The sequence below is a fragment of the Oncorhynchus nerka genome, linkage group LG17, assembly GCF_034236695.1.
Source record: "Oncorhynchus nerka isolate Pitt River linkage group LG17, Oner_Uvic_2.0, whole genome shotgun sequence".
Classification (NCBI taxonomy): Eukaryota; Metazoa; Chordata; class Actinopteri; order Salmoniformes; family Salmonidae; genus Oncorhynchus; species Oncorhynchus nerka.
Window position 1 is genome coordinate 21,941,270 of NC_088412.1, and position 21,711 is coordinate 21,962,980.

At 43.5% G+C, this 21,711-nt stretch overlaps 1 protein-coding gene across 2 annotated transcripts; it reads left to right on the forward strand.

The window, feature by feature from the left end:
- Positions 1-2,547: 2,547 nt before the first annotated feature.
- On the forward strand, positions 2,548-14,795 carry LOC115144880 (elongation factor 2b). Of its 2 annotated transcripts, XM_029685980.1 has the most exons (13): positions 2,548-2,650; positions 7,619-7,833; positions 7,940-8,121; positions 8,377-8,588; positions 8,797-8,975; positions 10,139-10,244; positions 10,542-10,794; positions 10,892-11,087; positions 11,281-11,647; positions 13,228-13,581; positions 13,767-13,949; positions 14,185-14,317; positions 14,458-14,795. In XM_029685980.1, exons 1-13 carry the CDS (start codon positions 2,648-2,650, stop codon positions 14,649-14,651), a joined length of 2,577 nt encoding a protein of 858 aa, XP_029541840.1. In that variant the 5' UTR covers positions 2,548-2,647; the 3' UTR covers positions 14,652-14,795. The 2 variants fall into 2 exon arrangements, with proteins under 2 accessions (XP_029541840.1, XP_029541841.1); XM_029685981.2 differs by lacking the exons at positions 2,548-2,650; positions 7,619-7,833 and adding an exon at positions 8,231-8,278 and having other exon boundaries at positions 8,030-8,121.
- Positions 14,796-21,711: the final 6,916 nt, after the last annotated feature.

Genomic DNA, 21,711 nt, shown 5'->3' on the forward strand with positions numbered 1-21,711 from the left:
ACAGAACATGGTCAAGATGTTCATAGATGACCAGCAGGGTCAAATAATAATAATCACAGTGGTTGTCGAGGGTGCAACAGGTCAGCACCTCAGGAGTAAATGTAATTTAGCTTTTCATAGCTGATCATTCAGAGTATCTCTACCGCTCCTGCTGTCTCTAGAGAGTTGAAAACAGCAGGTCTGGGACAGGTAGCACATCCGGTGAACAGGTCAGGGTTCCATAGCCGCAGGCAGAATAGTTGAAACTGGAGCAGCAGCACAAGCAGGTGGACTGAGGACAGCAAGGAGTCATCAGGCCAGGTAGTCCTGAGGCATGGTCCTAGGTCCTCCGAGAGAGAGAAAGAAAGAATTAGAGAGAGCACACTTATATTCACACAGGACACCGGATAAGACAGGAGAAATACTCCAAGTATAACAGACTGACACTAGCCCCCCAACACATAAACTACTGCAGCATAAATACTGGAGCCTGAGACAGGAGGGGTCGGGAGATACTGTGGCCCCATCCGACGATACCCCCGGACAGGGCCAAACAGGCAGGATATAACCCCACCCACTTTGCCAAAGGACAGCCCCCCACACCACTAGAGGGATATCTTCAACCACCAACTTACCATCCTGAGACAAGGCCGAGTATAGCAACCCAAGGGGAGGGGGGGGGGGGGGCAACCCAAACAGGAAGATCACGTCAGTGACTCAACCCACCCAAGTGACACACCCCTCCTAGGGACGGCATGGAAGAGCACCAGTACGCCAGTGACTCAGCCCCTGAAATAGGGTTAGAGGCAGAGAATCCCAGTGGAGAGAGGGGAACCGGCCAGGCAGAGGCAGCAAGGGCAGTTCGTTACTCCAGTGCCTTTCCGTTCACCTTCACACTCCTGGGCCAGACTACACTTAATCATAGGACCCACTGAAGAGATTAGTCTTCAATAAAGACTTAAAAGTTGAGACCGAGTCTGCGTCTCTCACATGGGTAGGCAGACAATTCCATAAAAATGGAGCTCTATAGGAGAAAGCCCTGCCTCCAGCTGTTTGCTTAGAAATTCTAGGGACAGTTAGGAGGCCTGCGTCTTGTCCAATACACAATGTGGAATTTCAATCACATACAATGTTTTGAATATCAGCGTGATGCACGCCTCATCATATTGACCAGATGTCTCCAGCTCAGTGAAAGTAAATCTAAAAGTATTCAAAAGTTTGTCTGGATTTAGGCTGTTTTAAAATAAAATAAACCATTTTTTACATTATAGAATAAGAGTGAAACCATGAAAAAACAGATATGGAATCATGTAATAAACAAAAAGGTGTTAAACAATTTCAAATATATTTTATATTTGAGATTCTTCAAAGTAGCCACCCTTTGCCTTGATGACAGCTTTGCACACTCTTGGCATTCTCTCAACCAGCTTCATGAGGTAGTCACCTGGAATGCTTTATGCTGAGCACTTGTTGGCTTGTTGGCTGCTTTTCCTTCATTCTGCCTTGCAACTCATCCCAAACCATCTCAATCTCAACTCACTAGTGATGCAGGAGGTCTGAACTCAGCACAGAGGCACCACCTGCTGGATGACTTGAACAAGTGACGTGGCAACTGGCCGACCTTCACTGTGGGAGTGCAATATTAACAAGACATTGTTTGAATTAAAGCAAAGCCATTTTTCCATAGCTTTCACACACTGTTGTGTGGCACTTCAGGTTGAGAGTTAGAATGTAGTTGGAACTCGCTAGTGATGCAGAATGAGGTCTGAACTCAGCAAAGAGGCACCACCTGCTGGATGACTTGACCAATTAACGTAACAACTGGCAGACCTTGACAGTGGGAGTGCAATAATAACAAGACATTGTTTGAATTAAAGCTACGACATTTTTCCATAGCTTTCACTTTACATGGGATATTTCATCAAATTCAAATTGTGTACTCTAATCTATCGCTTCCCTTTTATCTGCATTAGAGCTACCCTAACATGCTGGCCTCAATGCAAAATGAATGGGAAAGATATTTGATTTAAAATCCAATCTAAATATTTTTGTTTGTGATTGAGGTCAAAACAAATAGAAGTGCATTTTCTTTGGGTATAATTTACATGGATAAACATACTTGAGATTCCACTACACCTATAAGATACTGCCGAACTACTCAATTATATATTGCTAAAGTAACTGTAGTTCAACCATTTCTGAAGTTCTGACTACAAGGTCAGGTCAGGACGTAGACCAACCATCCGTCAGATGGCACTGTTATTCGTTTCACGTCATAAACGGCTGGTTGGTCTAGTCAGGTAGGGCGAGGGAAGATGTGTGCAGTGAAACGTCTATTGTTGTACCTGGGTGTGGCGCGTAAGGAAACCTCTAGCGATGACTGTTTGACGTTAATTCAGCCTAATTTCGTAGAAGTATAATTATTCGTCAATGCTTGTAGGCCATTGCCCACCAGTGTAAAATGCTGTCACAAAATGCCAAAACAACGCACGTCTCTGTCTCAGTAGACTGCGCGTCAAGACTTTGCGTCCTTACGCAGCACGTGAGCAGTATAAAACCGTGCCTGTTGACGTAAACACTCTCTTCCCTGCCTATGCCCTCGAGAGGTGGGCAGTGTACAATTTCGTGACTCTTTTTCCACGAAGAGAATCCTTAACCATCCGTTAAAATGGTGAGTTGGATAAGTATTTTCGTTTTGGGAATAGTAGAATCATGTGTTCTGCTACTTCAGTCATAACATTAAAGTGTAAAATGTCTGACACTAAGGAGATAGATGGTATGTGGTTACTTGGGCTTTGAACAAAATGGCACCCAATTTGTGTGAACAGACCTCTTTCTGCACAGTAGTGCAGACACCCAAATGGTCCCGACTATGCCAGTTTTCCCCCTGTTTGATGATGCCCCATGCCAGAGGCCACCTTTACCTGTAATGTCCTTTAAAATGAGGTTCTAGCATGAATCTAAGTGTTGAAGTGCCGGTCAGTGGCTTTGATCCCTTAGCGGTCGATTGTCATGTCTTGCACTTCTATTATTGGTCCCATATCCAGTGACGCAAACGTTAAGAGCTAACGCTGTATGTGTTATGTTTACAAATTGTTTGTCCGGGGTTTGCTTGTTAACTGGCCAAGCGTTCGTTTATTAACCTATATTCAGGATGCCGGCATGTCATAAAAGCTAGCTGTGTGTATACGTGGCCTATTCAGGCTGCGCTGTCATAGCGTCGTCTCTTGGCAATAATTCATGTCTTGTTTTTTTATAACCTTTATTTAACTAGGCAAGTCAGTTTAAGAACACATTCTTATTTACAATGACGGTCTACCCTTAATGGCTATGCTCAAGTTTAAATCTGTTCGGTTTACTATTCAGAAACAGCTGGTGTTTTGTCTATGACTCGCTATTCCGCTACTTGTTGGTATTAAATGGCAGCCAGGTGTAATAAGCCGACGTTTATATTTTTCTGCCGATTGCATCGAGGCCTACTTTTGTCTGATCGTTCACCGGTTACGTAGATTTCTAAGGTATAAACTGGGTCGTCGAGCCCTGAATGCTGATTGGCTGACAGACGCGGTATATCAACAGATTGGGTGGGGTACTCAATTGTGATACTTGTGTGAAAGTAAAGATACCTTATATAAAATTACTAAAGTGAAATTAACCCAGTAAAATACTACTTGAGAAAGTCTAAAGGTATCAGATTTTGAATGTACCTAAGTGCAGTGGTGGAAGAAATACTAAATTGTCATACTTGAGGGAAAGTAAACGCTATACAAAAATGTGCTTATATTTAGCAAACCAGGGGCACACTCAACACACATAATTTATAAAGGCAGCATTTCTGTTTAGTGAGTCCACCAGATCTGAGGCAGTAGGGATGACCAGGGACATCTTGATACGTGTATGAATTTGGCCTTTTTCCTGTACTGCTAAGCATTCAAATTGTGACTAGTACTTTTTGCTGTCAGGTAAAATGTATGGAGTAAAAAGTACATAATTTACTTTAGGAATGTAGTGAAGTTAAAGTAGTCCAAAATATAAATGGTAAAGTACAGATACCCCAAAAAACGACTTAAGTAGTTCTTTAAAGCATTTTTACTTAGGTACTTTACACCACTGTATTGTGATATGGCCATGGGCTGTGTCCATGTTTTGTCATGCATAACAAACAGCCCATAGCTGTGGTATATTGGCCATATACTACACCACCTCAGGCCTAATTGCTTAATTAACTTAGTAGCACACTCGAGAGCCAACTTTTGTGATGGCTAGTCAAATTTTCCACCCGGTGCACCTTGCCAACCTATACGCACCATTTACGGCAGTTTACTGTTTTTGGTTGCCTAGCATTGAATGTTTTAAAGCATGAAGTTGGCCAATAAAGCTCTGTCAGCTAACCAGCAAGTATACTCGTTACTGTCTGCAGGCCCCAGTGCATCAGCTTTCAGTGCGTCATATCTGTTCTAATGGTACTGCATTCAACAGTTTATTATTATTTTATTTTTTTACCTTTATTTAACTAGGCAAGTCGGTGAAGAACAAATTCTTATTTTCAATGACTGCCTAGGAACAGTGGCTTAACTGCCTGTTCAGGGGCAGAACGACAGATTTGTACCTTGTCAGCTCGGGGGTTTGAACTTGCAACCTTCCGGTTACTAGTCCAACACTAACCACTAGGCTACCCTGCCGCCATGCAGAATCAGCCATTCTCATATCTTTTGTTAGACCTCCCTACATAATGGGTTTATACAATGGGTGGGTCTAATCCTGAATGCTGATTGGTTAAAACCACCTTGCAGCCGGTGTCTATTCCACAAGTTACCACCTGCTAAATCAATGACTTTAAAAAGGCCTATTTACTGTTCCATATCAGCCCAGCCAGGCAATTTATAAACATGATCTCCACTATAAAAAGCATCTAGACATTCTCACATTTCTTTTAGACTAACATTGTTTTCAACTCCGGAAATTTGTATAAACCTGTATTCAAATTTGATCTCCAGGTGTCCCATAGTAATGAACGTGTCGGGATGAGACAGGCAGGCAGCGTTTCCCAGCCAGTCGAAATCACGAATCAGCTGTCATCATTTTTATGGAAATATACAACTAAATGTAAAAACATAAAATGAAATGAAGTGCTAGTTTGCACTCTTTCCAGATTGTTTGAAGTATTGTTAGCTGTGTTGACTAGCTTTTCTGAACTGATATTGCAGGCGAAAGCCTGAGAAATCAAATCAGGAAGTGACAAGTGTTTTGAAAGCTCTGCGTCCCTATTGAGCAGTGAATGGGCTATCAACCAGATTCCTTTTTCTACGTATTCCCCAAGGTGTCTACAGCATTTTGACGTAGTTTCGCGCCTTTATGTTGAAGAATGAGTGTAAGCGACTACATTGCGTAGGTGTCCGGCTGAGGGCTCTCAGAGTAATTCTTGCGTAATAGACAGGGGTAGCTATTTTTCCTCCCGGTCTTACTGAAAATACAGCTGTCCCGGTTGATATATTATCGAATAGATATTTGAAAAACACCTTGAGGGTTGATTATAAACCACGTTTGCCATGTTTCTGTCGATATTATGGAACTAATTTTGAATATTTTTCGGCGATGTCGTGACCGCAATTTCCGGTCGAATTCTCAGCTAAACGTGAAGAACTAACGGAGTTATTTCGGCTACAAAAATACATATTTTGGGAAGAAGGGAACATTTGCTATCTAACTAGGTGTCTCGTGAGTGAAAACATCCGAAGCTCTTCAAAGGTAAACTATTTCATTTGATTGCTTTTCTGATTTTCGTGACCAGGTTGCCTGCTGCTAGCTAGGCATAATGCTATGCTAGGCTATCGATAAACTTCCACAAATACTTGTCTTGCTTTGGCTGTAAAGCATAATTTAAAAATCGGAGATGACAAGGTGATTAACAAAAGGCTAAACTGTGTTTCACTGTATTTCATGAATATTTTCTAGGAAAGATTTTTTTGTCCGTTGCGTTATGCTAATTAATGTAGTTGATGACCATGCTCCGGGATGGGTAGAGCCAAGAGGTTTTAAACATTCATGAAAATACAAGTGTCTTGCATCGTTTAAAAGCTTAACTTCTTGTTAATCCAGCCGCTTTGTCAGATTTCAAAAAGGCTTTACGGCGAAGGCATACCATGCGATTTTTTAAGACCGCACCCCGCATACAATAGCATTACAAACATTTTCCAAACAAGCAGAGGCGTCACGAAAGTCAGAAATGACGATAAAATAAATCCCTTAACTTTGAAGCTCTTCCTGTTTGCAATCCCAAGTGTCCCAGCTACATAACAAACGGTCCTTTTGTTTGATAAAGTCCTTTATATCCCAAAAAAGTCAGTTTAGTTGGCGCGCTTGACTCAGTAATCCACTGGTTTCCCTTGTTCAAAATGCATACAAATGAATCCTGAAAGTTACCAATAGACTTCGTCCAAACAAGTCAAACAACATTTCAAATCGTTCCACAGGTACCCTGATATGTAAATAAACCATCAAATTTAAGACGGAGAATAGTATGTTCATTACCGGAGATAAATAACTAAGTGCGCACTGTCATCCACGCACGCCACAATACTACAGCCAAAATGGGAGCCACTTAGGAAAAACTACAAATTCTGGCTCATTTAAAAAAAAACTAACCGGAAACTCTTTCTAAAGACTGACATCTACTGGAAGCCCTAGGAACTGCAATCTGGGAGGTATTCCGTTGATATTCCCATAGACAGCCATTTCAATGAGTGAGTTCAAAAAATGTATATTTTCCGTATGGATTCTCCTTGGGTTTTCGCCTGCCATATCAGTTCTGTTATACTCAGACATTATATTAACAGTTTGGTAACTTTAGAATGTTTTCTATCCAATACTACCAATTATATACATATCCTAGCTTCTGGGCCTGAGTACCAGGCAGTTTACTTTGGGCACCTCAGTCATCCAAACTTCCAAATACTGCCCCCTAGCCCGACGAAGTTCAGGCAGTTATTCAGTTAAATATTACATGCCATTACATTTTCATAACTCTTTCACAACACAGTACCCACTACAACACAGTGTGCACTACTCGACTACCAGGCCTATTACGGTAGGCCTGCTGCGTGCAGCAGAAACTGAGCATATATTTTCCACAATCCTGTCCAATGATACTCCTCTTAGTAGGGTCTGCTCTGATCAACATTTTGGGAGTTGAGATATTAAAAGGGTATTGTTACAAAGGTTAATATCTCTATTACAGTAAAATACTATTTTGGTGTCCAAATGACTGATTTTTATGTTGGATCAAACCTCAAATGTAAATAGTGTGTTGAAACTGCTTGTTAAAGGGGACGAGACAAAAGAAACACTCATAAAAACGGAGAGAGAAATGAACCTTTGACTTTTGTGATACAGGCATTTGGAACATTGCGTAAAACGTACATTTGAAATAATTTTATATAGCCCGGCCCTAGGTTGTAGCCATCAAATGTATTAGCAAACTTATTTCATTTCAAACTTCACATTTCCCAAGTATAGTCTACTTGTCTCAATGAGCGACATTAGCAAAATGCCTGTGGTAAGTGATCGGTATGGTTGACGTCTAATTTTCAGTTTATCATCACAGCTCTACATTAATAATCTCCCCCCCCCCTCTCTGTAGGTGAACTTTACCGTAGACCAAATCCGTGCCATCATGGACAAGAAGTCCAACATCCGTAACATGTCTGTGATTGCGCACGTCGACCATGGTAAGTCCACCCTGACAGACTCACTAGTGTCGAAGGCTGGTATCATCGCAGGATCCCGTGCTGGAGAGACCCGTTTCACCGACACACGAAAGGACGAGCAGGAGCGCTGCATTACCATAAAGTCAACGTGAGTGTCCCCTGGCCGATTGCCTATTAACATTTCTTCTGACTGGGCAGAAGTAGCAGAGGTTTTGGCTGGCAGTTGAGTGGACTAACACTTTCTTCCACTGCAGTGCCATCTCCATGTACTACGAACTCTCTGAGAATGACATGGCCTTCATCAAGCAGTGCAAAGATGGCGTTGGGTTTCTCATCAACCTGATTGACTCTCCAGGCCACGTTGACTTCTCCTCTGAGGTCACAGCCGCTCTCCGTGTCACTGATGGAGCCCTGGTTGTTGTGGACTGCGTGTCAGGTAAGGACGACTTGCGCCCTAGTTATGTCGGACACGATCATGCTTTCATTTCTGTAAAAATGATGGCATGTTCTATACTTTTTGTGAACAAGTATTTCTTTATTTTCAGACATGTCATACAGGATGTCATATTGATGCTAGGTTCCATGATTACGAGGTATATTATAAAAAGGAGTAGGAGTCAGTCAACAAACCAATCCATTTGTTCTCAACATTTTCTTAGCTCACTATCTGCTCTTATCCGTCCCTGCCCAGGTGTGTGTGTGCAGACAGAGACCGTGCTCAGGCAGGCCATTGCTGAGCGTATCAAGCCCGTGCTGATGATGAACAAGATGGATCGGGCCCTGCTGGAGCTGCAGCTAGAGCCAGAAGATCTGTTCCAGACCTTCCAGCGCATCGTGGAGAATGTCAACGTGATCATTGCCACTTACGGAGAGGATGAGAGTGGTCCCATGGGCGCTATTATGGTAAGTTACTTATGTTGGCTGTACAATGCCTTGTCAGAAATTGTTGACAATTCACCTGTGAAATTGTGGCATTGTTCCAGTTCTGTTTTGCACCGAATGACAAAACTGCTGTTTACATGAATATTGAAAGTGTTTCTCTGGAAATGGAGTTCTAGTTTCTTGGCTTGGTATCAACCCTGCCCTAGTAGTAATAACTATTCTCTTACAGATTGACCCGGTCATTGGAACTGTTGGCTTTGGGTCAGGACTCCACGGATGGGCCTTCACCCTGAAGCAGTTTGCTGAAATGTACGTGATGAAGTTTGCTGCCAAGGGTGATGCACAACTAGGACCTGCAGAGCGCTGCAAGAAGGTGGAGGACATGATGAAGAAGCTGTGGGGTGAAAGGTGAGGGACCAGTCACTGTCAACCTTGTAATCATCTGCCACATTTTCCTGAACTAGCTCCTGCCAGATTGCCTGGTACATGTCAAGCCTTGTCAGTTTGCAATGTAGTTAACCTCTCTAGGGGGTGTGGGACGCTACCGCCCCACCTGGCCAACATTCAGTGAAATTGCAGTGTGCCAAATTCAAAAACAAATACTCATTATAAAAATGTATGAAACATGCAAGTGTTATACATGGGTTTAAAGGTGAACTTCTTGTTAATCCAACCAGTGTCAGATTTCAAAAAGACTTTACGGCGAAAGCAAACCATGCGATTATCTGAGAACAGCGCCCAGCAGACAAATCATTACAAACAGTTAGCAGACAAAAAGAGGAGTAACAAAAGTCAGAAATAGCGTTAGTGTATCACTTTGATCTTCATATGGTTGCACTCCGAAGACTCCATGTTACACAAATGTTTGTTTTGTTCGATAAAGTCCCTCTTTATATTCAAAAACCTCTGTTTTGTTGGTGTGTTTTGTTCAGTAATACATTGGAACAAAGAGCGGTCACAACAGACAGACGAAAAATCAATAAAGTACCATAAAAGTTCGTAGAAACATGTCAAACGATGTTTAATCAATCCTCGTGTTGTTTTTGTCATGAATAATCGATCATATTTCAACCGGACAAAAGCTTCGTCAATAGAAAAGGAGAAACAAGAAAGGCGCGCTCCCGGTCACGCGCTGGACTCGTGTCTGGAAATTTCCATTGTCCACTCATTGAAAGTGCTGTTTATCCCCAATTTTTCAGAGTTAAAGCCTGAAACAATCCATAAAGACGGGCCACATGTTGTGGAAGGCATAGAGATCGTGAACTGCGTCATAAGTCTTTGTATGGTGCATAGGCTTTCAATGGAAAAGAGACGTTTCAAAATAATAGCACTTCCTGGATGGAGTTCTCAGGTTTTCGCCTGCCATATCTGTTATGTAATTCTCAGACATTATTTTTAACAGTTTTGGAAACTTTAAGCGTGTTCTATCCAAATCTACCAATTATATGCATATCCTAGCTTCTGGACCTGACTGGCAGGCAGTTTACTTTGGGCACGCTTTTCATCCAAAATTCAGAATGCTTCCCCCTACCCTAGTGAGGTTAAATGGTGATATTTTTTTCCCCCTTCAGGTTTTTCGACCCAGCCACTGGCAAGTTCAGCAAGTCTGCCAACGGACCTGATGGAAAGAAGCTCCCCCGTACCTTCTCTCAGCTCGTCCTAGACCCCATCTTCAAGGTGAGTGGAGACATGACTTTAACAATGTTTAGCATTAGGTCAGGTGAGGGGATACATACTAGCCATGTACCGATAAGATTTGCCCAGGAAAGTGCATTTCGTATTGTGCCTTTTAGCGCTTCATGCCAATGAATGATGACTTATTACATCTTCACTTTGACCTGATTGTCCAGTGATGTTAAACTGCAGTCTGACGCATGGCAAAGGCAATTCTATAGTTACCTCTCCCCATATGAGCCATCTGTATTTTATTGTATGGTCCACCCATTTTATGTTTAACTGCTGTTTCTGCCATAGGTGTTTGACGCCATCATGAACTTCAAGAAGGAGGAGACAGCCAAGTTGATAGAGAAGCTGGACATCAAGCTGGACAATGAGGACAAGGAGAAGGAGGGCAAGCCCTTGCTGAAGGCTGTGATGCGTCGCTGGCTGCCAGCCGGAGAGGCCCTGCTCCAGATGATCACCATCCACCTGCCCTCCCCCGTCACCGCCCAGAAGTACCGTTGTGAGCTGCTCTATGAAGGACCTGGTGACGATGAAGCTGCCATGGGTAAGACTACAACCGCTCTTCTTTCCTTCATCTGCACTCATCTGGAAACATGGATAGTACCATATACCGGTCTGTTAACCCAACTGTCTCCTCTAAGGTATCAAGAACTGCGACCCCAAGGCTCCCTTGATGATGTACATCTCCAAGATGGTGCCCACCACCGACAAGGGTCGCTTCTACGCCTTTGGCCGAGTCTTCTCTGGCTGCGTGTCTTCCGGCCAAAAGGTGCGCATTATGGGACCAAACTTCACCCCTGGAAAGAAAGAGGACCTCTACCTCAAACCAATTCAGAGGTTGGTACTCTGGAACGCTACACTTCTAATGGCCATACTTTGTAATTTGTCTCTCGCAATCCATGAAAACCATGTAAATCTGTGACCATCCAGTAAGCACAAGGCGCATGCATGGGAGTAGCACATTTTAAATGCTGTATAAGCTCTTGCCCAGTGTTGAACAGTTGACTGACTCTCCCCTGTTCCTCATTAGGACCATTCTGATGATGGGACGTTACATTGAGCCCATCGAGGACGTGCCATGCGGGAACATTGTTGGTCTGGTTGGAGTAGACCAGTACCTGGTGAAGACCGGGACCATCACTACCTTCGAGCAGGCCCACAACATGAGGGTGATGAAATTCAGCGTCAGCCCTGTGGTGAGAGTGGCTGTGGAGGCCAAGAACCCTGCTGACTTACCTAAGCTGGTGGAGGGCCTGAAGCGTCTAGCCAAGTCTGACCCCATGGTGCAGTGTATCATCGAGGAGTCTGGAGAGCACATTATCGCTGGAGCCGGTGAGCTGCATCTGGAGATCTGCCTCAAGGATCTGGAGGAGGACCATGCCTGCATTCCACTGAAGGTACACTAGTCCTCCATGCCTTGTTACATGTAGGGCTTTCACGTGATCCCTTCTAAACTCAGCAAAAAAAGAAATGTCCCTTTTCAGGACCCTGTCGTTCAAAGCATTTTTAATGATCCAAATAACTTCACAGATCTTCATTGTAAAGGGGTGAAACGCTTTCCCATGCTTGTTCAACGAACCATAAACATTTAATGAACATGCAACTGTGGAACGGTCGTTAAGACACTACCAGCTTAGACGGTAGGCAATTAAGGTCACAGTTAGGAAGACCTAGGACACTAAAGAGGCTTTCTACTGACCCAGGGTCCCTGCTCATCTACATGAACATGCCTTAGCCTTGCTGCAAAAAGGCATGAGGACTGCAGATGTGGCCAGGGCAATAAATTGCAATGTCTGTACTGTGAGAGCCTAAGACAGCGCTACAGGGAGACGGGATGGACAGCTGATCGTCCTCGCAGTGGCAGACATGTAACAACATCTGCACAGGATCGGTACATCTGAACATCATACCTGCGGGACAGGTACAGGATGGCAACAACAACTGCCCGAGTTACACCAGGAACGCACAATCCCTCCATCAGTGCTCCCACTGTCCGCAATAGGCTGAGAGGCTGGACTGAGGGCTTGTAAGGCAGGTCCTAACCAGACGTCGCCTATGGGCACAAACCCACCGTCGCTGGACCAGACAGGTCTGGCAAAAAGTGCTCTTCACTGATGAGTCGGGGTTTTGTCTCACCAGGCATGATGATCGGATTCACATTTATCTCTGAAGGAATGAGCGTTACACAGAGGCCTGTACTCTGGAGCAGGATCGATTTGGAGGTGGAGGGTCCGTCATGGTCTGGGGCAGTGTGTCACATCATTGGACTGAGCTTGTTGTCATTGCAGGCAATCGCAACACTATGCATTACAGGGAAGACTACCTCCTCCCTCATGTGGTACCCTTCCTGCAGGCTCATCCTGACATGACCCTCCAGCATGACAATGCCGCCAGCCATACTGCTTGTTCTGTGCGTGATTTCCTGCAAGGCAGAAATGTCAGTGTTCTGCCATGGCCAGCAACGAGCCCGGATCTCAATCCCATTGAACACGTCTGGGACCTGTTGGATCGGAGGGTGGGGGCTAGGGCCATTCCCCCCCAGAAATGTCCGGGAACTTGCAGGTGCCTTGGTGGAAGAGTCCAATTTGTAAGTCGCTCTGGATAAGAGCGTCTGCTAAATGACTTAAATGTAATGTAAATGTGGGGTAACATCTCACGGCAAGAACTGGCAAATATGGTGCAGTCCATGAGGAGATGCACTGCAGTACTTAATGCAGCTGGTGGCCACACCAGATACTGACTGTTTTGACTTGATTATTCCATTTGTTAGTCACATGTCTGTGGAACTTGTTCAATTTGTCAGTTGTTGAATCTTATAATCATACAAATATTTACACGTTTGCTGAAAATAAACGCTGTTGACAGTGAGAGGACGTTTCTTTTTTTGCTGCGTTTACAATGGTGTTACGTTACAGGCAGTGTTATCCTAATCCTGATGTATTTAATAATTAAACACCCCCTCCACTCTCCCACATAGAAATCCGACCCGGTGGTTTCCTACAGGGAGACTGTATCTGAGGAGTCTGACCAGATGTGCCTGTCCAAGTCCCCCAACAAACACAACCGTCTGTACATGAAAGCCCGTCCCTTCCCCGACGGCCTGGCTGAGGACATCGAAAAGGGTGACGTCAGTGCCAGACAGGAACTGAAGGTCCGTGCCCGTTTCCTGGCCGACAAGTACGAGTGGGATGTGTCTGAGGCCCGTAAGATCTGGTGCTTCGGCCCCGACGGTACCGGCCCCAACCTGCTGATGGACGTGACCAAGGGAGTCCAGTACCTGAACGAGATCAAGGACAGCGTGGTGGCTGGCTTCCAGTGGGCTGTCAAGGAGGTAAGCAAGACTCATGGATGTAATTTTTCCTACTTTGTTCATCACTTTAAAACAAGCATACCATCATTCAAAGAGGCACAATTCTGTGTTGGGGAATACGCCAAGGGTAGTTTTCTGAGAATGTAGATTTGTCACAAACTGAAGTGCTTGTATCAATAACTTAAAAATTAATATTTTGTTTCCAGGGTGCCCTGTGTGAGGAGAATATGCGTGCTGTCCGCTTTGACGTCCACGATGTGACCCTCCACACAGATGCTATCCACCGGGGTGGTGGTCAGATCATTCCCACAGCCCGCAGAGTGCTGTATGCATGCCAGCTTACAGCTCAGCCAAGACTCATGGAGCCTGTCTACCTGGTGGAGATTCAGGTATGCCTACAATTGACATTTAAATGTTTGGTTTCAACAAGGACTATGTCTGATGTGAAATCATGCACCACACTGAACAAGTGATGGCTAAATCCATAAAACACAATACGATACTTGACTAGAAATGAGCTCATCTCCAGGATAATGGAAGTTGACTAGAAAAATGCTACATCCTTGAACAGCATAGCTTTCTTGGACAGGTTGGCGTTAACCTTGTTTCCCCCTCTCCCTGCAGTGTCCTGAGCAGGTGGTGGGAGGCATCTATGGTGTGCTGAACAGGAAGCGCGGTCACGTTTTCGAGGAGTCCCAGGTCATGGGGACCCCCATGTTCATCGTCAAGGCTTACCTGCCTGTCAACGAGTCCTTCGGTGAGTGACCCACCAAGTGCAGTCCACTTTTCCCTTATCTGATATGCACTTATCAGGGCTAGACAATTCCCTGAGTTGTAGTAAATGTGTATTGTATAAAACAAATTTGATATATGCTAATACCTGTGTTCCTTCTCAAGGTTTCACAGCAGACCTGCGTTCCAACACCGGTGGCCAGGCCTTCCCCCAGTGTGTGTTTGACCACTGGCAGATCCTCCAGGGAGATCCCCAGGACTCATCCACCAAGATTTCCCAGATTGTGGCTGACACACGTAAACGCAAGGGGCTCAAGGAGGGAATTCCTGCATTGGATAACTACCTGGACAAATTGTAAAAGGCTACCCTCTCATTCCCCAACACAGACCAGAACTGTACAGATCACCATGGGCACAAACATTTTCCATAAGGAAAGCAAAGACCTTATCAAGATAAACAATTAGGAAGAATTGTAAACTTAAATAAAAATGGAAAATATAAACTGGTTCGACATTCTTTGGAGAGGGTTGTAAGGACCGGACATTTGTGTGCGGACTGCCGTTGCGATTACCGGTAACACAGGTGGATCAATATATACACATTTCATACACTTGAGTATACAAAACATGACGAACACCCACTCTTTCCATGGCTCTGACCAGGTGAAAACTATGATCCCTTATTGATGTCACTTAATAATCGACTTCAATCCACTGCTCCCAAGTGGCGCAGCGGTCTAAGGCACTGCATCTCCGTGCTAGAGGCATGAATACAGACCCTGGTTCCATTCCAGGCTGTATCACAACCGGCCGTGATTGGGAGTCCCATAGGGCTGTGCACAATTTGCCAGGGTAGGCCGTCATTGTAAATAAGAATTTGTTCTTAAATGACTTGCCTGGTTAAATAATTGGTGTAGATGAATGGGGAGAAGACTAGTTAAAGAATGATTTTAAGTCTTGAGATATGGGTAAGACAATATATAACTGCCTTTGAAAGGAGTGTGGTAATTCCAGGTGCACTGGTTTATCAAGAATTGCAGCGCTGCTGAGTTTTTCCATAAGTTACGTGTGTATCAAGAATGGTCCACCATCTAAAGGACATCAGCCAACTTGACAACTGGAAGTGTTAGTCCACATGGGCCAGCATCCCTGTGGAGAGCTTTCCACATCTTGTAGTCATTCCCTGATAATTGAGTGTTCTGAAGGTGTGGGGTGCACAACTAAAAAATTAGGAAGACGTTCCTAAATGTTTGGTATACTACACTGAACAAAAATATAAAAGCAACATACAATGAAATATTTTGCTTAGTTATAGTTCCTATAATATCGGTCAACTTTAAATAAATGAATTAGTCCTTAATCTATGGATTTCACATGACTGGGAATATCGATATGCATCTGTCATTCAGATGCCTTTATTTAAAAAAAAAAAAAATTTTAAAAAGGTAAGTGGATTAGAAAACAAGTCAGTATCTGGTGGGCCCATTTGCCTCATGCAGCTTGACATCTCAATCATGGACACTCGACAGTTGCTATGCGTGATGTATTGTGTCTACCTTGCCTTTGTGCTGTTGTCTGCCCAATATTTGTACCATATTTGCATGTGGTGTTTCTATCATGTGTTGTCTTCGGTCTCTTTATGTGGTGTCTGTGTTTTGTCCTATATATAAATGTTTTTTATTTTCCTATGCATAGACATGCTCTGTTTGCAGAACCATAGACTGCTTCCCCCTAAACCAAGGTTCTGGAATGATCAACCAGTGCTTTAGTTTCGTTTTACATGGCAGTCAATATGAATAGACTGCTCAAAAAAATAAAGGGAACACTTAACACAATGTAACTAAGTCAATCACAGTTCTGTGAAATCAAACTGTCCACTTAGGAAGCAACACTGATTGACAATGTCACATGCTGTTGTGCAAATGGAATAGACAACAGGTGGAAATTATAGGCAATTAGCAAGACACCCCCAATAAAGGAGTGGTTCTGCAGGTGGGGACCACAGACCACTTCTCAGTTCCTGTGCTTCCTGGCTGACGTTTTGGTCACTTTTGAATGCTGGTGGTGCTTTCACTAGTGGTAGCATGAGACGGAGTCTACAACCCACACAAGTGGCTCAGGTAGTGCAGCTCATCCAGGATGGCACATCAATGCAAGCTGTGGCAAGAAGGTTTGCTGTGTCTGTCAGCGTAGTGTCCAGAGCATGGAGGCGCTACCAGGAGACAGGCCAGTACATCAGGAGATGTGGGGGAGGCCGTAGGAGGGCAACAACCCAGCAGCAGGACCGCTACCTCCGCCTTTGTGCAAGGAGGAGCACTGCCGGAGCCCTGCAAAATGACCTCCAGCAGGCCACAAATGTGCATGTGTCTGCTCAAACGGTCAGAAGCAGACTCCATAAGGGTCGTATGAGTGCCCGACGTCCACAGGTGGGGGTTGTGCTTACAGCCCAACACCGTGCAGGACGTTTGGCATTTGCCAGAGAACACCAAGATTGGCAAATTCGCCACTGGCGCCCTGTGCTCTTCACAGATGAAAGCAGGTTCACACTGAGCACATGTGACAGTCTGGAGACGCCTTGGAGAACGTTCTGCTACCTGCAACGTCCTCCAGCATGACTGGTTTGGCGGTGGGTCAGTCATGGTGTGGGGTAGCATTTCTTTGGGGGGCCGCACAGCCCTCCATGTGCTCGCCAGAGGTAGCCTGACTGCCATTGGGTACCGAGATGAGATCCTCAGACCCCTTGTGAGACCGTATGCTGGTGCGGTTGGACCTGGGTTCCTCCTAATGCAAGACAACGCTAGACCTCATGTGGCTGGAGTGTGTCAGCAGTTCCTGCAAGAGGAAGGCATTGATGCTATGGACTGGCCCATGGGTTGATCAATTTGATTTCCATTGATAATTTCTGTTGTCAGCACATTCAACTATGTAAAGAAAAAAGTATTTAATAGGAATATTTCAGTCATTCAGATCTAGGATGTGTTATTTTAGTGTTCCCTTTATTTTTTTGAGCAGTGTATAACTAATGGCCAGAGAAGGCCTAAAATGCCACTTGACAATCGGTGACTGTAGCATCATGTTTTGTAGAAAAATGTATGGTTTGGTAAATCTTCATTTGTAATGATAGTAACCTGTTGTCTAAAAGCAATAATACAGGGTGTTTTTCAAAATGCATACTACTGCTCGAGGCACGCAAATTGAGGGATTGGAGTATGCGAAACGGAGCACAAGAGGGCATTTCTCATGTGTACTCCCTCTCATGTTGTACATATTTTCAAGCATGCATCGAAGCAAGCTTCAACGGAAAGTATACAAAAAAATATGACACAACCATGTAAAAAATGACGCAAAAGTTCTTAATCAATAGCGGACATTATTTGAACTGAAGTGAGAGAAAATAAACTTGCCTAACCAATATTTTATCTTGATACGTTAAAACATGCTCTGTTCATTTTGGCATATTTATCTGTCTACGTACAGTAGATCGCAAGCCCAGACGTCAATAGGTCTAGCTACTGCTGTTAGCTAACCAGAAAGCCACAAAGAATTGACATATCTAGCATAATATTAGTTTCATTTATCTCTGGTTAGCTACATTAAGATTATAATATAGCTAGCTGATAGTTATAAAGTAAAATGGTTGCTTTGTGTCTCGTCTATTGTTGGCATTATCCTGGCTGGAAGAAGGTTGAGTGAATGGGGAGGTGTAGCATTAGGTAATACAGTAGGGGGAGTGCGAGTGTTTCGCAAATGTAATGTTTTATGCATTCTCCACACTCATCCTCACAAAAACGTACCCAAGAGAACGAATGGTATGTTGAAAGCTATTGTGTAGGCTATATTTAAAGAAATACACGTTTGCTGGGCAACAGGTTTAATACAGAGTACTGGTGACTCCTTACGCCACCACCCACTCCATTCATTGCCATAAAATACATGGTACATGGAATACTTATTGGCTTGTATAGAACTTTTCTACCTGTCTCAGCTAAAGTGGGGTGGAAAACACTCAACAGGGTCTCTACTAACCAAATATGTGTAGTTTGAGGGGAACTGTGTAATAGACACATGCATTTAAAATCAAATGAAATTGTATTGGTCTCACACAAATTTAGCAGATGTTATTCCGGGTGTAGCGAAATGCTTGTGTTCCTAGCTCCAACTGCAGTAATATCTAACAATTCACACATCTAAAAGTAAAATAATGGAATTAAGAAATATATAAATATTAGGATGAGAATACACTGTATAAATATGAAATGTGTAAAGCAGTATGTAAACATTAAAGTGACCAGTGATTCTTTGTATATTTCAGCAGCCTCTAAGGTGCAGGGTTGAGTAACAGGTGGTAGCCGGCTAGTGATGGCTAATTAACAGTCTGATGGCCTTGAGATAGAAGCTGTTTTTCAGTCTCTTGTTCCCAGCTTTAATGCACCTGTACTGACCTTACCTTCTGGATGATAGCGGGGTGAACAGGCCGTGGCTCGGATGGTTGACGTCCTTGATGATATTTTTGGCCTTCCTATCACATCGGGTGCTGTAGGTGTCCTGGAGGGCAAGCAGTGTGCCCCCCGGTGATGCGTTGGGCAGACTGCACCATCCTCTGTAGAGCCTTGCATTTCTGGGCGGTGCAGTTGCCATCATTGCCATGCAATACATGGTGGTGGCGGTGATACAGCCCGGCGGGATGCTCTCAATTGTGCACCTGTAAAAGTTTGAGAGAGTCTTGGGGGCCAAAACAAATTTCTTCAGCCTCCTGAGGTTGAAGAGGCGCTGTTGCACCACAATGGGTGGACCATTTCAGATCGTTAGTGATGTGTATGCTGAGGAACTTTCCACCTTCTCCACTGCGGTCCCGTCAATGTGGATAGGGACGTGCTCCCTCTGCTTTTTCCTGAAGTCCACGATCAACTCCTTCATTTTGTTGACTTTGAGGGAGAGGTTATTTTCCTGGCACCACTTCACCAGGGCCCTCACCTCCTCCCTGTAGGCTGTCTCATCATTGTTGGTAATCAGGCCGACTATGGTTGTGTCATTTGCAAACTTGATGATTGAGTTGGAGGTGTGTGTGGCTACGCAGTCATGGATGAACAGGGAGTACAGGAGTGGGCTGAGCACGCACCCTTTTGGGGCCCCAGTGTTGAGGATCAGTGAAGTGAAGGTCCTGCATGTTATATTAATTCCAAAACAAATTAATGTACTGCTGTTTTGTTGAATATCATTTGTAAAGACAAATGTTAACACTTTTTTAAATGTTTGCTTCCAGTGTTAAATGCAATGTAAACAATCATGGATGAGCATACCTGTTAATGACCTAGATTAACCTAATGGTGATTGCAATGGGTCACCTTTACACATTTAAATCAGCCCAAGTCCAGCCTTGACATGTGCCAAAAAATGCATCAGGTCAATCACTTGGCCTGACAAATAAAATATTTTTGAGGTAGTATCCTTGTAAAATCATGTTGCTATATGTTTATATCACCCCAATTATGCATAGTCTCCCAACAATTTTATCAAACCCACCTTGGTCGCAATCAATTCAAAGGTTCACCTCTTGGGTTTTGGACTGATTCATAGATCATAGCCCCTCTCTCCAAATGGTAATTTCTGAGAAAATACAAGTGATTATTACTTGGCTTTTGTCTTATTAGAAGTCCTGTCTTATTTAAAGTCCTAATCAAGCACAATATGAGGATTAAATACACTTTTCACCAGTTTTATACAGTTTGTGCTCCTTCCAACCTCCCAATTGCTGCGTAGCATTTCTGACAGAAATCGCTCATTTGACAGGCCTACCTATGAAAGGGGAGGGGCGTCATATCCCTTCAAGCAGAGAAATAGGACAATGGACATTTACACACACCTTGGTTGGACTCAGCTTGGTGAATCAACCTTCAATTTGATCTATTCAGAAACTATTGGAGAGATACCTTGTTGCTTTATCAGGTATGCAACAGTGCTTTTGCTGTTATTGATAAATTTGGTTTATACTATTACTGTTTGTGTATGGAGGCCTATATGTGTTAATTTAATAGACCTACATGAGTTTGGGTCAATTCAGGAAGTAATTTGAATTTACAAAATGGAGAGAAAAAGCTTGACATAAATTGCTTGTTCTTATCAGCTTATTTAAAAGTAAATACAAATCTATCTCTTCAATTATTTAATTGGCACTGGCAACGCATGGATTTGTGGTGGATGTGACAAATTATGAATTTTCTCATTTGTGACCCCATTTTAGAAAACAGTCAGATGGTAGTAGATGTGATTACGTGTGCTTATTCTTGAAAGCAGTCTTATTGATGTGAATGTGAATAAGCTTTGTCACAATGGCATGCGATACTATGTTTTATATAATTTATCATAGAGAAAATTACTACGTAATACATTTTAAACTACAGAAAATGCCTTTGCTGTCCATGATAGACAATCATCATGTCATGAATCATAATCATCCCTGAGCTCGTGAAGTGAGCGCTACTGGAGCAGGCGAGAAAGACGCTCCAGCTTTTGGGAATCTCGCTCATGCTGCAGTCAAATTTGGCACGCTCCTATGGAGACAGATAGCTGCCAAAAGATTGAATGTACAGTTGAAGTCGGAAGGTTACATACACCTAGGTTGCAGTCATTAAAACTCGTTTTTCAACCACTCCACAAATTTCTTGTTAACAAACTATGGTTTGGCAAGTCGGTTAGGACATCTAATTTGTGCATGACACAAGTCATTTTTTCAACAATTGTTTACAGACATTATTTCACATATAATTCACTGTATTACAATTCCAGTAGGTCAGAAGTTTACATACACTAAGTTGACTCTGCCTTGAAACAGCTTGGAAAATTCCAGAAAATTATGTCATTGCTTTAGAAGCTTCTGATAGGCTAATTGACATAATTTGAGTCAATTGGAGGTGTACCTGTGGATGTATTTTCAAGGCCTACCTTTAAACTCAGTGCCTCTTTGCTTGACATCATGGGAAAATCGAAAGAAATCAGCTAGACTTCAGAAAAAAATTGTAGACCTCCACAAGTCTGGTTAATCCTTGGGAGCAATTTCCAATCACCTGAAGGTACCACGTTTACTATTGTTTGAACAGATGAACAAGTATAAACACCATGGGACCACGCAGAAGTCATACCGCTCAGGAAGGAGATGCATTCTGTCTCCTAGAGATGAATGTCCTTTGGTGCGAAAAGTGCAAATCAAATCCCAGAACAACAGCAAAGGCAAAAGGTCTGTAATTGTAACATGGAGTTTGTATGTTCACAGATGAAACTTCACCTTTACGTTTCATGTTTCACGCATGGCTTTTCTTGCAATCCTAGCAATTTACGTATGGATATTATTACGATCCTAACCTTTTGGCAGGTCTCTCACTCCATAGAGGTGTGGCTTAAAGCAATGAGTGACCTATTTAA